General features: G+C 44.2%; 1 protein-coding gene across 1 annotated transcript in view; it reads left to right on the top strand.

Moving 5' to 3' along the window:
- The window catches only part of LOC140426604 (formin-2-like), a 594,930-nt gene that overhangs the window by 514,228 nt on the left and 63,235 nt on the right, over nt 1-17,467 (top strand). The window contains exon 16 of the mRNA XM_072511575.1: nt 8,386-8,535. Coding sequence (XP_072367676.1) covers nt 8,386-8,535 — 150 coding nt within the window. The remainder of the gene's footprint in view (nt 1-8,385; nt 8,536-17,467) is intronic.

Below are 17,467 nucleotides of genomic sequence, written 5' to 3'. Positions count from 1 at the left end.
TTGGAATTTACTCCCAGGATCTATCCCTTGCTGCTGCCTCTTCCACATCTATATCCTCGGTGCCATAAGGGGCTCACCTCTGCAGACATGCTGATAACATCAAGGTCTACCTCTCCATCACCTCTACCCTGTGCCATCAGACTGCTTGTACAAAATCCAGTCTTTGAGCCACAATTTCCTCGAATTAAATGTTTGAAACACCAAAGCCTACTTGCCATATTCCTCCCATCCACTGTCTCAGGCTGACCATAACTACGGGCAGCCCGGTGAAACAGTGATTAGCACTGCTGCCTCACAGCTCCAGGGACTCGGGTTTGATTCTGGCCTTGGGTGACTGTATGTGCAGTTGGCACTTTCTCCCCAAGTCTGCGAGGGTTTCCTCCAGGTGCTCCAGTTGCCTCCCACGGTCCAAAGATGTGCGGGTTCGGTGGATTGGCCAAACAAAATTGCCCCCAAGTGTCCAAAGGTTAGGTGGGATTATGGGAATAGAGCGGAGGATTGGGCTTAGCCAGGGTGGCTCTTTCATGGCTCAATACCGGCTTGATGGGCCGAATGGCCTTGTTCTGCACTGTAGGGATTCTATGATTCGATATCCCATTGAATCTCGAGCTGAGCTTCTAAACCCTTATCTTCATCATAAAGACTTGCCTAGTGCCACCTCTAATTTTGCTCCATCTATTGCTCAGCTCATCTGCTGACGTTCTCACCAATGCCTTTGTTACCTCCAGAATGGACAGTTTTCCTGGTTGATTCCCTATCCTCTGTACTCCATAAACTTTAGCTCATTCAAAAATCTGTTGCCTCTATTATGACCCGTTCCCAGTCCCACTATCAGCCACCTCTGTTCTTGCTCACCAATGTTGCCTTCAGGTTTTGCCTTGCCTCAAATCTTAAGATTCTCATCTTCATGTATTAAACCCCTCCTAACCTTGCTCTTCTCTATCTCCACCCTACAATTCCTCTAACCCTGAGATGCTCTCCTTCCTCTGCCGCCTTATCCACAGGTGGTTCGTTTGACTTCAGCGCGTTCAGCAGCTGGAACTTTGGAAAATTCTGCTCAGTGTAGTTCTCTCATTGGCAGATGATTCCTAAATCTACCGATGTCAGAGCAGTGTTGGCAACAAAAAAATTGGCTTTCCAAAGCATGTGAAAACCAGTGTTCGGATGTTACTGAGCAGTCAATGGAACCACGCTAAGGTCAGATGAGGGCATCGCTGCTCTCTTTTCTAACGCTTGAGGCAGAAGTGAGTGCTGATGGGTTGAAGACTAAAAAGGGAAAGGATGGAAATGCTGGTGGTCAGAAATAGACATTAGATCAGTCAACAAGGCTGCGAACCAATTGCATGATAATGGAATTCAAATAGATAGGTGCCATAGAATAAAGGGCTGGCATAGACATGATGGGCCAACGGGCCTCTTTTTGCACTGTAAAACCCTCTGGGCGGGATTCTCTGCTCCTGCCGCTGTCGATGAGAATTGAAGCCACTCCGCGCTGCCGGGAAACCCATGGGAAACATGTGATGGGTCTTCTCCTCGAACTGCTGCAGACTTTGAGTGTTGCTTAAAAATCAGGTGGGGATTCCAGAACTTTAACCCCTGACTCGAAGAACAATGATTACATGTACTTGGTAAGGTGGTGTCAAGTAACTTCGCTGCAGTGCAAGATGTACATTGTACATAGTGCAGCCACAGTGCATGATGGTAGTGGGGTTATCAATTCCAATATTGGGGTCACTAAATCAAGCCAACTGTTGTGACTTGAATAATGTCAGATTTCTTGAACATTGTCCAAGAGATGGGTGAGTATCCCATCACACTCCTGAACTGAGCCTTCTGTACAAGGGAGAGGTTTTGAGGGAACAAGATGAGGCAGTGCACTCAACCTCTGCCCTACTCTTACAATTTCATGGTGTTGAAATTGTTGATCCAGTTCCACTTCTGTTCAAAGGTGACCCCAAAAGTAGTTGTTTGTTTGGCAGAGGTGGAGGGCAAATGGCTGCAAAGGCAGTACTATTGATAACTGAGAGTACGTGGCTTGATTTTTGTGTGTTTCACATAGCCATTACTCAATGCTTTTGGACCACAAAAATGTTGCACCACTTTGTTTCGCACATATTCCGATATAATGAGTGAGGGTTGTGAAATTGCATTAAGTTGTCTTCGAGCAGCTAGTGTGTCGTGGTGGTTAGAAAGGCTTCTGAACAAAAACACAAATTGGAGTTGCTGGAACCTGTTTTGTTGCACTGATGCAGAGTAGTTTTCCCACAGTGATCCACGTCTACCACACCCGAATGAAAGGTGGCTCGAACTTAATTCCGGTTCCCTATCCCCAAAAGGGAGGAATGTATAACAACTGCTCATACTTACCTTTGTGACATACAGTGAGCATAGGAAAATATCCAAAGGTGCTTCAGAGAGGTGGGAAAAGAAATGGATGTCATGCTCAAGGGACACGGTCAAAAGCGACCAAAGAACGTTCAGGAGGTTGTGGTTTAAGGGTGGTGGCAATTCTGCCAAGTGAGGCCTAGTCGATAGGTTCCTATTGTAAGGTGATAGGATGCACAAGAAGCTGAATTTCAGAGGAAGAGAATTTAGGGGGAGGGTGAAGGACTGAAGGCTGCAATAGGGATTTAAGTACAAGAATGAGAATTTTATACTCGAGGCATTCCGGGAATGGGGTCAGTTTGCAATGCAGGCGGGTTGATATCTGTGGATGCAGAAGCTTGCAAATCTGGGTAGGAGACCATTGGAATAACCAACCCTTCAGACAGCAAAGACAAGGGTGAGGGTTTTAGTGACTGATGGGGTGAATGAAGGTCAGGGGCAATGTTCGAGGTGCGAGCATGAAATCCTCGCGACAGTTCCATAAATTCACCAGTATTCTCTGAAATTGAATCGGTGGCAGAAACTGTGTGTGGCAGTAAGTAGGATCTTTATTCCTGTTACAGTGAAAATTGTGCTCGGCCTGTATTTTAAGCTTTCAGTAGCACTGCCTTTATTTACATGAGGCACCTGTGGGAGAGGCTTCGCATCAGCCAGGCATCTGGACAAATAGTTCGGCATGCTTTAGCTGTTCAGGTCTTTATTTGCGAACAAACATGGGATTTGTAATTTTGTCCTGGGACCAATTAATTGCACATGTGGCTCTGTCTACTTGGCTATAATTGAGACCTCTTCTCGCAAAGTGGTTCCATTCCATGAATATATGTGGTTTGTAATACAAAATGTCAAATTACTTTCCCTATTTCACTTAGTAACTTTATTTACTGGGCACCTTGGAGTCTCTGCTTTTCCTTTTGGATGATCTTTCTTGACTTCTACTATGGTCAGGTGCAGCAGGTCTCCCTTGGTGTGTTTAATTTCGACTTCAGTTGCTTGATGGGCCATATAAGGTGTTAAGCAATTTTTGTTCCAAATTTGATCCCAAGAATAAAAAAATGTAAATGTCGTCACAGTCCCAGAGGACCACGGGTAGTTCTCTTTGAGTGCTGACTAGTAGTGATTTAACCTGAGGATCACCACACCACAGGTGAGGGGCAAAGTTGAGAAGGCAGGACCTTCATGAATAACCTCAGCCAGTGCAACATCGCTCCACATCACGAACCAGCTGCCCAGCCAACTAAGCTAACCGCCCCCCCCCCCCAAAATGGGTAAATGAATATTATCTGTCTGTAGCTAAACAAAATCCAGCCACTTCATTCAACGCAAATAAAATGCAAACTTGTGCAATGGCCATTCTTTTTTGGTTCCCCCATATACTGAGGAGGTTGGTAAACTGACTGCAAAATTACAACTTTAGTGAATTGAAGTGATGAATCCTATAGATCTAGAGTATTGCGGCCAGTGTGCCAATGAAGGAGGCATGGTCAAGCTCCAATGCCTTCATCGCATCCCAGGTTTTTCGACTTCACCTAATTATTGTCATGTGGACTAAACCGAATTGGCTACACATCCTCGGCAGGGGCTGCTGGCGAAACCTGAGTGAGATTGCCCACATATATTTTGGCTGAAGACACCAGCGAACATTTCAGTTTTGTCCCTTGTGGGTTCCACCATGATTGAAGACATGAATGATTGTGGAGTGTCCTTCTATTTGCTTAGATGCCCACTGCCATTCTTACCTGGATGAGGCAGGCTAGCGAGTTTTCCTCTCATCTGTTGGTTATAAGAATATAAGAACTAGGAGCAGAGGAATAGGCCACCTGGCCCTTCAAGCCTGCTCCACCATTCAATGAGATCATGGCTGATCTTTTGTGGACTTGGATTCACTTTCCCGCCCGAACACCATCACTCTTTATTCCTTTATTCTTCAAAAACTATCTGTCTTTATCTTAAAAACATTTAATGAAGGTGCCTCAATGGGCAGGGAATTCCATAGATTCACAATCCTCTGGGTGAAGCAGCTCCTCCTAAACTCAGTCCTAAATCTACTTCCTCTTATTTTGAGGCTATGCCCCCTAGTTCTGCTTTCACCCTCCAGTGGAAGCAATCTCCCTGCATCTATCCTATCTATTCCCTTCATAATTTTATATGTTCCTATAAGATCCCCCCGCATCCTTCTAAATTCCAACGAGTACAGTCCCAGTCTACTCAACCCATCCTCGTAATCCAACCCCCTAAGGATTATACACCATAGCTAATCAGTCAGCAGCATGAGATATCCAGTTTATTGCATCTAAATCAGTCTATATACAACGTGCTTCGATAACCTCTGTGACCCTGTCCTTATGAGTTGGTGTGACTTAAGTAGTCCACTCCCCTCCTTCCTTTGGGAAGATAGTGTTGGCCTTCTGAGGCTACACAGTTGAAGATCCTCCATCTACAGAAGATCATCTTCTGAATGACGAAACATCCTACGCTGGTAACTGCGTCAGGACTAAATCTCACCTCCTTTGATCTTGGTTATAGAAGTTCGATCATAGGGGTAAGCAATTTTGGATTATATAGAGATACCATTCTTATAAACCAGGGGCTGGTTTAGCACACTGGGCTAAATCGCTGACTTTTAAAGCAGACCAAGGCAGGCCAGCAGCACGGTTCAATTCCCATACCAGCCTCCCTGAACAGGCGCCGGAATGTGGCGACTAGGGGCTTTTCACAGTAACTTCATTTGAAGCCTACTTGTGACAATAAGCAATTTTCATTTCATTATTGAGGCATAAGATTCTGAGAGAGCTTGAGAGGGTGGATGCTGACCGGATGAATCCCCTCTAGAACTTGAAGGCTAAGTTTAAAAATAAAGGGTCTCCATTAAGCCCAAGATGAGGAGGAATTTCTCTGAAGGGTCATTAGCCTTTGAAATTCCCTTCCCCAGAGAGCAGTGGAGGCTGGGTCATTGAATATATCCAAGGCTGAGTTAGACGGATTTTTGATTGACAAGTAGATCAAAGATTATGGGCGGCTAACAGGAAAGTGAAGTTAAGACCATGATCAGATCCACCATAATATTGAATGGCGGAGCAGGCTTGATGGGACAAATTGCCTCCTCTTATTTCTTATCCTATGATCATATATTCTTCTGCACATACTCAGCAACAAATGCCTGCATACTCTACAAAGACTAAAGGAACTCAAAATTAAATTTAAAAACCGCAGACTTAAGTGTTCTAAACAACATTTTTTATCTTAATTTCCAGAAAAAACGTCCCCCATTCTACTGAGCATTCTGAAAGGAACATGCTAGAAGTGATTGGTATTTTTGGTGCTAATTATCTTGCCCAGCCCTGTTGGTATACTTGATGACCTGCAAAGCAAGAAAACACCAGGCCCTTAACTTGAAACTGTCCAATTATCCTCACCCACACCCCCACTTTCTCCTCTGGAAAATTTACCATTACAAGTATATACTGTCTGTGTGGAGTCTGTACGTTCTTCCGGTGTCTGCGTGGGTTTCTTCCAGGTGCTCCAGTTTCTTCCCACAAGTCCCGAAAGACGTGCTTGTTTGGTGAATTGAACATTCTGAATTCGCCCTCTGTGTACCCAAACAGGCGCAGGAATGTGGCAACTAGGGGCTTTTCACAGTAACTTCATTGCAGTGTTAATGTAAGCCTACTTGTGACAATAAAGATTATTATATATTATATTACCCTATTTTCAATGTTACCAATAGACCATCTTCTACTATCCTTTCAGGTCGTGTATTCCAGATGATCATAACTCAGGATTTTTTTTTTTTTAATCCCCATCTCCCCTCAGGTTTTGCCTGTCAGTTATCTTGAATCTGAGGTCCTATGCTTACCAACCTCCTGCCAGTGCGTACACTTGTGCTTTTGTGATTTTTTATTGATCTCATTGGAGACAAACACTTGCATTCAGCTTTGGGTGCAAGATCTCTCTATCTTTCCAAGGACTGATGTCGTCGATGTCCAGTTAATCATCAAATACCTGAGATTTCTAATGTTTGGTAATTTGTCTCTGCTAAGAGACAATTCCAAAATATACACATCAACAGGTAAAATAGTTTTGTGCCCCAATGGTCATTCTGATCCTTTTATGATCCTCTTCCTCCTCTAATCTAATATATACTTTCGCCCCATTGATCCCGAAGGTTGTCTGAAAGAAGGTGGTCCAGATCTTATTCCTCAAACCTAGAAGGCACGATTTAACCAAATGGGAACCATGTCCCATAGCGAGCGCATTTAAACATGTGTTTCCCAGAGAAACATTTTTTTTTAAAGTTTGTTTTATTGAGTTTTTGAACATAATATATTTAAGTTATGTTCACAGAATAAAATAGAAAAGACTGGTAAGATATTGTACATCAGCTCAAAAACATCAACTCTATACAGTTAGCAAAATCACGTTTAACAAATAAGTAGAAACATGTTTGCGGGGAGGGGGGGGGGATGGAACTGGGGAGGTACATATACAACGAAGAGACCGTTACAGTAATTATATCCAATACAGAGAGAGCAATACGAAGATGGATCTCGTGTTGTTGCTTGTTTCTCCTGTTCACCTCCGCTTAGGCTGTTCGTCCTGTCTTTCCCTCGTATTTTCTGTCTCTCTGTTACTGTGTTTGCCGTGGTTCCTGTCGTTTCCTGTGCTCTCCCTCTGGCTTTCATTCCTTCACCACCTCCTCACCACCCCGCCCAAAACTGGTTCCCTCTGTTGTTCCCTGCCTCCTCCATTTTTCCTCTTTCCCCCCCCCCCCCCTTTCCCTCCACCCTTCTCCTTCCCTGCGGTTCACCTTTCTTTTCTCAAGTTTAGCTGGGCCCCCCCCCCCGGGTCTATCCCCCCTTCTCACACCTTGGCTACTTTCCCCTGATTCCTGGCTATTTGGCTATTCTTCTGCTTGTTCGTTGGCCACAAACAGATCCCGGAACAATTGGGTGATTGGCTCCCACGTTCTGTGGAAGCCATCGTCTGACCCTCGGATGGCAAATTTGATTTTCTCCATCTGGAGAGATTCTGAGAGGTCGGACAGCCAGTCTGCAGCTTTGGGTGGTGCTGCTGACCGCCAACTGAACAGGATTCTACGGCTGGCGATCAGGGAGGCAAAGGCAAGGGCGTCCGCCCTCCTCCCCAGGAATAGATCTGGCTAGTCTGACACCCCGAACACCGCCACTTTCGGGCATGGCTCCACCCTCATTCCCACCACTTTGGACTTTGCCTCAAAGAAGGCTGTCCAGTACCCAACAAGTCTGGGGCAAGACCAGAATATGTGGGGCATGGTTGACCGGGCCTCCTTGGCACCGTTTTCCCAGAGAAACATAACGCTATCGAAGTGATTCCGGTTAGATATGGGGTCTCAGCGGGGAAAGCCCAGCTAAGGCCACACCTCGCTAGCTGAAACTCCTCAGCGCAGGGAGAGATCGGGAAATGCCATCTCGATCTCTCAAGCCCCCGGACTCCCCGCAAACCCAAACTCACTGTAAGAGGCTTCCCGGGCACCCTCTTCACCCACCACAGACGGGCAAAGCTAAAAGTCCAAACACTTATTGCTTTCCCCACAATGCAGATCAAATGCCAGGTGTAAATGACTTGGTTTCAGAATTGAAATTATTGGGGTCACGTGTTTGGTATTTCTAATTTCCTCCCCAGTCTAAAACTCAATTACCCGCGTATAAGATCAGCTAGAACCATCTATTTTATCCTGTCTTTCAAAGGGATTAACACCTGAAGCATCCTTTTGCATCCAGAAGGCTATGGAGGTGTACATAACTTTAAACATTTGCACTATAGGATTGTCATGGTAACTATCATGTGCGTCAGTACTCATTGAACTGTATTTCTGAGTTCTCTCGGATATTGTGAATTGAAACCAGTTTAAGATTGCCTGAACATAATGTACTTCTCTTCAATGCTGATTATTACTGACCAATAACAGAAGATTGCAAGTATTTGTCAAGCTTGTAATTTGATTATATTATTTCCTTTTGTCAGCTTCTTGGAAACAGCAGCATATTTTAGCATGAAGCCAAAGTCAGGAGATAAAGAAGTCACTCCAAATCATTTATTTACCCTGTGGTATGAGTTTTGTTCAGACTTCAAAGAGTACTGGAGAAAGGAAAGCAATGTTGTCCTGAAGGAAAAGTAAGTACGTTTAGTATTTCTCCTGTTATTAAGTAATAAAATTGATTGACATTTTCCGAGTTACCATATTGGTGTTTTATGTTTGACAGCCAGGCATTTTCACCTCTCTTCAAAGGGGAAATAAGTTAGTGAGTTGTTCGCCTGACCAGGATTTTTGGTCAGTACCTAATGCTGGTTTAATCCATGAAGCGATTGTAGAAAATCATGTCACACTAGACCCTGGTCATGTCATCTTTGAAGGTTCATATATCTTGTCTAATACTTAGACTTCATGTCCCAATGGTCCATCTTGGGTTCAGTGGCTTCATCCGCATGCATTATATTTCCAGTTCTAAGTTTCATCTCGTCTTTTCACTACTTTTTCCTCCAGCACTCCCTGACTTCCTCCCAAAAAAGCAGACAAACAAAAGATTTTGTGGTGTTTTCCAAAATAGTTCTGGAAGAATCCTCCAGTGACATCCAGTTCTTAGTTTAGAGAATCCTGCTGTATTGTACTTTCCTTCACTCATCCTGTCAGATTCCTTTGTTGGGGAGACATTAAATCTGGAAATTCCCTGATCTGCCAGGAAAACCAATTGAGAAGTTGGATAACTGGGATAGACATCTATAAGCATTGAACACTTCCTAACTTGAGTGCCATTCTTTTAGGCCTGTAAAGTCCAAGTTACTCACCAGCTAGTTGGTGTTTTATCACAAATTATTTACTTGTATGCTACCAGAGGACTAATGTTAATGTTATTCAAAGAAAAGCATGTTGTATAGATTATGAAGAGAGACAGGATGTGCATTGGTATATGCTCTTTATGTTAAAACATGAATTCTGAAAAATGTGTGTTCCTCATTCCTTGAAACTTTCTTTGGACACTAATTGACTGAAGATTCTACCGAGCGATGAAAACTTGGGTTCCAATTGGATGGAGTCTTCTTGAAATGAAAGCTGCAAACCCCATGTTTCCCCCAAACCTATGAACCTGTTGTACATCATATTAAATAGAGCATGCTTTCAGAAACAAAAAACATTTGTTAGGAAGAGTGGGACTGATATCCTTGTAAAGCTGTCCATCCACATAAATAGAGCGCACATGATACATGGATTAAAGCTTGCTGCATACTTGTGGAATACCAAGGATTCTACCTGCCTAACAAATATTGGGTGCATAAATGCATAGTTGTGGAAAAAGAGACATCTTTTTGTTTAGTTCTCTGTAATTGATCTGTGTTTTCTTCTGCTGTGAACCACATGCTATGGAGTTCACACTTTTTTGTGAAGTATTTTGAAAACAGTGGGCTCAGTTTCCACCTTCTCTTGCATGTCAGGATGCTTTGTTAACCAAAGCCAGAGAACATTACTCAACACTGGTGGGTTATGATGTTGTATTACCACAAAGGCCACAGCTGTGGCTTCTTTATTTTTTTTGACATTTGTTTGTAATAAAAACTCTAGGTGGGAGAATGCAGCGTCTCTGCTCACCTCCCTATTCCACCCACTGCTTTTCACTGTTGGAATACATTAGCGTTCCTGGCAGGCTATCTATCAGACTTCTGGAAAATATAATGTAAAACACTTTTTAATACAAAAAGAAAAATAACTAACTTGGACATCTTTCTGCCATGACTTTATTTTTTTTTTGAAGAGGAGTTTGATGTGAGCTGCATTACCTCAGTGGTTTTGTAAGCTGCTGAAAACTGTTGAGGTGTACTTTGGAGAATCTGTGTGGTGTAATTTTTTTTTCCTGTTACAACGTATCCTTCTCAACTCTCCATTCTGCCTCTGGGGTTGAAATAAAATATTCAGATGGCATGTTTCCAACTGTTTCCCAATATCATTCCAGTTATCTCTTAAGCTTGTGAGCAACGTATGGTCCAGTGGTTCTGGTGAAGTTGCCTATTGCCCTACTGATCTGAAAGCTCCTATGGAGCATTGTTGGCACAAGCAAAACTCAATGACAATTTGTCGCATATCCTCTTAGTGCATCAACATAACCATTGGCTTATTGTGCGCATTTGCATGCAATAACACAACCCTGGACACACTTTTTCCAGCTAAAAACCTTCCAAACAGGAGGAAATTTCAAATTGAATTCTGCGCAGAATGAAATTTGGTTTCTTTTCATTATTCCAGCCTGAAAATGCTGAAAGGATTTACTGTTTTATGTTGGAAATGCAACTCAAATTGCAATGTGTCCAAGTTTTGATGGCAATTTAAAAGCTTTCTGTTAACTTAGCAATGAGATTGAGGAACCATGAAAGAATAACTCATCTCTTGATCCCTTCTATCCAACGCCTGAACCCCACACTTCCCATATGTGCATTTATATGGCACTTTTAACTTAGTAAAATGTCTTGAGGCATTATTTACATGTAACAGTACAAATAACATTAAATTCAATTCTCTCATCTTCTGGGGAACTTCCTCAGCAATTATTGAGGATCAAGTGAGCAGAGCACATAATTTCAATGTATGCTACGTACAGATACTAGTGGAGGAGATGAGACAGGTAGCAAGTAGGAGATCAAAAGGTTCAGAAGAGACGAGATTGGGACCAAGACAAGAGAATGCATGTATGAACTGTAGTGATATGCATCACTGTATATACACGAGGGGTTAATGTAAATACACTACAACTAAGTAACCACTAGAGGGAGCACCAGAGATGTCATGACATGCAGACACGCAACCAATGGGTCATTAGAACAGGACACAACCAATGGGTAATCAGGGCACCCAGAGGTGGCATTACCACAAAGGGGCACTACATGACCCATATAAAAAGGACAAGGCACACAGGCTCTGCCTCTTTGGCCGGCAGAAACCAAGAGAGCAAGACGTTAATTATCAGCAACATCACACCCTAGTACATGGTCAAGAGTAAGCTTGTATAGTTAGCAGAATAGACTGAGTTACTAGAGGCAGATTAGTAGGGTGTCGAACTCATTTAAAAGCATTGCTAATCGTTCAATAAAAACGTTAAACTTGTCTCCGAGTCTGGAGCATCTTTCAGCAGAGCCTACATCAAGTCGCAGCTTATGTTACTAGTAATAACATAACACAACATGGTACAGGAGTGCTCAGTCTCCCTGGTTCAACTCAGCAAGGTTAGAGACAACCAGCAACTGAATCCAGGCACGATGAACAGGATTCAGGCTCCTCATCAACTCAGGACCACCGGTAATCTTAGTGCTACCTGGCGTTCGTTGAAACAAAAATTCCAACTATACATGGAAGCAACCGACCTGAATGGCGTGATCGATGAAAGATAGCTCTTTTACTCACCATTGCGGGTGAACATGCGATAGAGATCTTCAACTCGTTTCAATACTCAGAAGGGCAGGACAAAACAAAATACCAGACCATCCTGGAAAAATTCGACAACCACTGCGAGGTGGACAGGACCGAAATTGGTAAAAATGGCATGGATACTCACCACGAGGCGGAGGTAGGGTTGAAACACGAAGACGGCAATTTTGAATGGCAGCCATCTTGCGCATGTGCAGTCTGACCAGTCCGCACATGCGCACTTCCCTAAAAGGTGCAAACCGGTGTTTTGCGCATGCACGAGAAGCCGCGCATGTGCAGTTGCGAAAAGAACGCACAGTAAAGGAACCTCGGCGTGCACAGACGCAATTGAGTCCTACGCATGATGTCACGAGCAGCATTATGTCAGAGACCCCCGGACCACGCCCACTTAAAGGGGAAATGTCTGAAAATTAAAAAGAAGAGTTTTAAAGCCACAGCACAATTTTTTCACCGCGAAAGACAGAACAATGCCTGAACCTCTACCAGACATTGAAAATAACCTTCGCAGCACCCTGGAACAAGCAGTTTGCACCACCCAAAGTGAAGAGCACAATGACAAATCCGAAACCAAAGAAGATGATTTGTTCATTGAACAAGAAGAAAACGATGCCACACAGTGAGTACTGAACGGCTCCATTGGCATCAGGAGTGTGTGACACCAAACGCATGACTCTGATCAAGGCAGTGTTACAGATCCAGACGATGACTAGCTGGATAACGCATACCGAGTAGGCATCATCACGAAGTGCGAATACACCACACCAGGCACATTGCAAGTCCCATCAATCCTTGCCGTGGATTTCGAGGACGAATGGAATGCAGTGATGGATGTCGACCAATGCCCCATCGAGTTTAGACTGCACACAGGTGCCTCCGCCAACCTGATCTCGCAGTCGGACTTCTCGAGAATCAAGAAGGCTCCCAAGCTCCTTCCAGCTGCGTGCAAACTCCAGGACTACATTGGCAATGCAATTAAGGCACTGGGGTCCTGCCACCTGACGGTGGCCAACCAACACATACCAGACAAGCCTACGCTTCGAGATTGTTCAGCCAAACAGGGCGTCCCTGCTAGGTGCAAGCAACTGAACCTCATCCGACGGGTCTACACCATGACTCCATCTCATCCGGATCCTCAGGCCAGCATCGACGACATCCTGACCCAGTACCCAGATGTCTTCAGCGGAATGGGCACACTTCAGTACGAGTACAGGATTCTACTGCGGCCTGAGGCCAAACCAGTGGTCCACGCACCACAAAGAGTCCCCGACTCCACACACACAGTGATGAAAGACTCCACAGCGAGACCACTGCATGACTCCACAGAGAGAGCGATGAAAGATTCCACAGAGAGAGCGATACAAGCCTCCATAGAGAGCTCGTTGACAGACTCCACAATGGAAGCAACTCAAGACTCCATAGCGAAGTCCATGCATGAACAAGACCATGAAGGTCTATCAACCTTATCTGAGCAACCAGCTCTATGACAGTCTACCCAGCTCATTTAACCAACAAGAAGACACTGAATGTCTACCCACTGTATGTGAGTCAAGTGACAAAGAAATCACAATTCCTATACAAGATGTGCAAGATCCCAGTGAGCCAGAGAGAAGACAACCAGAGTGAGACAGCAAAGAGTGAGTTTGGGAATTTGAATCTAGGTGGGAATTGAATTGAATTGAATTGAATTAAATCAGTAAGGCAGCTCCTTTTGAATTTCAGGAGATTAAATTAATTTAAATTAAGCTAGTATTGTGCAGTGTGGGTTAACAAGGGCTGCCCCACCCATTCACATAACTGGTTGGCAGTTAAGTGTCAGTCACTTAAATCGACCTTGATCTAAAAGCAGGTGGGGGAGGGGAGTCAATTCAGGACAGTTTAGAAAGAGCAACTTGTAAACTCACTCCCAGTGAGTTCTCCCAGTGAGCCAGAGAGAAGACAGCCAGAGTGAGACAGCAAAGAGTGAGTTTGGGAATTTGAATCTAGGTGGGAATTGAATCAAAGCTGGGTGGGGAGGAAGTGCTTTTTATCCCTGGTAAGTAGTGTTTCTGTTTTTCTGTTTCTTTTCATTGGTATATTTATTTATTTTTTCTTTGTTGTTTTTTTTGTTGAAATTGTAGTTGTTGAAGTTAACCGAAGGTTTAAGACATGGCAGGAGATCTCAGACCCGTGTCATGCTCCTCGTGTGCGATGTGGGAGCTCAGGGACACGTCCACTGTCCCTGGCTCCTTCACGTGCAAGAAGTGTGTCCAGTTGCAGCTCCTGTTAGACTGCTTGACGGCTCTGGAGCTGCGGATGGACTCAGTTTGGAGCATCCGCGATGCTGAGGACGTCGTGGATAGCACGTTTAGCGAGTTGGTCACACCGCAGGTGAAAGGTACTGAGGGAGATAGTAAATGGGTGACCAAAAGACAGAGCAAGAGTAGGAAGGCAGTGCAGGTGTCCTCTGCGGTCATCTCCCTGCAAAACAGATATACCGCTTTGGATACTGTTGAGGGAGATGGCTCACCAGGGGAAGGCAGCAGCAGCCAGGTTCATGGCACCGTGGCTGGCTCTGCTGCGAAGCTGGGCAGGACGAAGAATGGCATGGCTATAGTGATAGGGGACTCAATTTTAACGGGAATAGACAGGCGGTTCTGCGGACGCAATCGAGACTCCAGGATGGTATGTTGCCTCCCTGGTGCAAGGGTCAAGGATGTCTCGGAGCGGCTGCAGGACATTCTGGGGGGGGGGGGGGGGGGGGAGAGAGAGAGGGTGAACAGCCAGCTGTCGTGGTGCACATAGGCACCAACGATATAGGTAAAAAAAACGGGACGAGGTCCTACAAGCTGAATTTAGGGAGCTAGGAGTTAAACTAAAAAGTAGGACCTCAAAGGTAGTAATCTCAGGATTGCTACCAGTGCCACGAACTAGTCAGAGTAGGAATGTCAGGATAGAGAGGATGAATACGTGGCTCGAGAGATGGTGCAAGAGGGAGGGATTCAAATTCCTGGGACATTGGAACCGGTTCTGGGGAGGTGGGACCATACAAACCGGACGGTCTGCACCTGGGCAGGACTGGAACCGATGTCCTAGGGGGGGTGTTTGCTAGAGCTGTTGGGGAGAGTTTAAACTAATGTGGCAAGGGGATGGGAACCGATGCAGGAAGTTGGAAGGTAGTAAAACAGGGACAGAAATAAAAGGCAGTAAGGGGGAAAGTGTAAGGCAGAGAAGCCATAGTCAAAAATCAAAAAGGGCGACAGTACAAGGTACAGTGACTGAGGGGAGCTCAGTGAATAGGACCAGGAATACTAAAAGAAATAAAACGGGAAGTGAAAACATTAATGGAAACGACGCGGCAGGTTGTTACATGAAGATATGGGTTCAACGACAAGGAAAATTAGGAGAAAGGTTAAGAGGAAATATAACTTAGGAGAGGTTACTGATCGAGGTGTTAAGATTCAGAACAGGTAAAAAAGCCAACATAAGTGTACTTTACCTGAATGCTCCTAGTATTCGGAATAAGGTAAATGAGTTGATGGCGCAAATCATCGTGAATGACTATGATTTAGTGGCCATTACTGAAACATGGTTAAAGGATGGTCACGACTGGGAGTTAAATATCCGAGGGTATCAAACTACTCGGAAGGACAGAGTGTATGGTAAGGGAGGTGGTGTAGCTCTGTTATTTAAGGATGACATCCGGGCAACAGTAAGGGATGACATCGGTGCTATGGAGGATAAGGTTGAATCCATTTGGGTGGAAATCAGGAATAGTAAGGTGAAAAAGTCACTGATAGGAGTAATCTATAGGCCACCAAATAGTAACATTATGGTGGGGCAGGCAATAAACCAAGAAATAACAGATGCATGTAGAAATGGTACAGCAGTTATCATGGGGGATTTTAATCTACATGTTGATTGGTTTAACCGGGTCGGTCAAGGCAGCCTTGAGGAGGAGTTTATAGAATGTATCCGCGATAGTTTCCTAGAACAGTATGTAATGGAACCTACGAGGGAACAAGCGGTCCTAGATCTGGTCCTGTGTAATGAGACAGGATTGATTAATGATCTCATAGTTCGGGATCCTCTCGGAAGGAGCGATCACAATATGGTGGAATTTAAAATACAGATGGAGGGTGAGAAGGTAAAATCAAGCACTAGTGTTTTGTGCTTAAACAAAGGAGATTACAATGGGATGAGAGAAGAACTAGCTAAGGTAGACTGGGAACAAAGACTTTATAGTGAAACAGTTGAGGAACAGTGGAGAACCTTCCAAGTGATTTTTCACAGTGCTCAGCAAAGGTTAATACCAACAAAAAGGGAGGACGATAAAAAGAGGGAAAATCGACCGTGGATATCTAAGGAAATAAGGGAGAGTATCAAATTGAAGGAAAAAACATACAAAGTAGCAAAGATCAGTGGGAGACTAGAGGACTGGGAAATCTTTAGGGGCCAACAGAAAGCTACTAAAAAAGCTATAAAGAAGAGTAAGATAGATTATGAGAGTAAACTTGCTCAGAATATAAAAACAGATAGTAAAAGTTTCTACAAATACATAAAACAAAAAAGAGTGGCTAAGGTAAATATTGGTCCTTTAGAGGACGAGAAGGGAGATTTAATAATGGGAGATGAGGAAATGGCTGAGGAACTGAACAGGCTTTTTGGGCCGGTCTTCACAGTGGAAGACACAAATAACATGCCAGTGACTGATGGAAATGAGGCTATGACGGGTGAGGACCTTGAGAGGATTGTTATCACCAAGGAGGTAGTGATGGGCAAGCTAATGGGGCTAAAGGTAGACAAGTCTCCTGGACCTGATGGAATGCATCCCAGAGTGCTAAAAGAGATGGCATGGGAAATTGCAAATGCACTAGTGATAATTTACCAAAATTCACTAGACTCTGGGGTGGTCCCGGCGGATTGGAAATTAGCAAACGTGACACCACTGTTTAAAAAAGGAGGTAGGCAGAAAGTGGGTAATTATAGGCCAGTGAGCTTAACTTCGGTAGTAGGGAAGATGCTGGAATCTATCATCAAGGAAGAAATAGCGAGGCATCTGGATGGAAATTGTCCCATTGAGCAGACGCAGCATGGGTTCATAAAGGGCAGGTCGTGCCTAACTAATTTAGTGGAATTTTTTGAGGACATTAACAGTGCGGTAGATAACAGGGAGCCAATGGATGTGGTATATCTGGATTTCCAGAAAGCCTTTGACAAGGTGCCACACAAAAGGTTGTTGCATAAGATAAAGATGCATGGCATTAAGGGGAAAGTAGTAGCGTGGATAGAGGATTGGTTAATTAATAGAAAGCAAAGAGTGGAGATTAATGGGTGTTTCTCTGGTTGGCAATCAGTAGCTAGTGATGTCCCTCGGTTCAGTGTTGGGCCCACAACTGTTCACAATTTACATAGATGATTTGGAGTTGGGGACCAAGGGCAATGTGTCCAAGTTTGCAGACGATACTAAGATAAGTTGTAAAGCAAAAAGTGCAGAGGATACTGGAAGTCTGCAGAGGGATTTGGATAGGCTAAGTGAATGGGCTAGGGTCTGGCAGATTGAATACAATGTTGACAAATGTGAGGTTATCCATTTTGGTAGGAATAACAGCAAAAGCGATTATTATTTAAATGATAAAATATTAAAACATGCTGCTG

Source organism: Scyliorhinus torazame, chromosome 1, assembly GCF_047496885.1.
Source record: "Scyliorhinus torazame isolate Kashiwa2021f chromosome 1, sScyTor2.1, whole genome shotgun sequence".
Taxonomy (NCBI): domain Eukaryota; kingdom Metazoa; phylum Chordata; class Chondrichthyes; order Carcharhiniformes; family Scyliorhinidae; genus Scyliorhinus; species Scyliorhinus torazame.
This window is presented reverse-complemented; position numbering and strand designations above follow the sequence as displayed.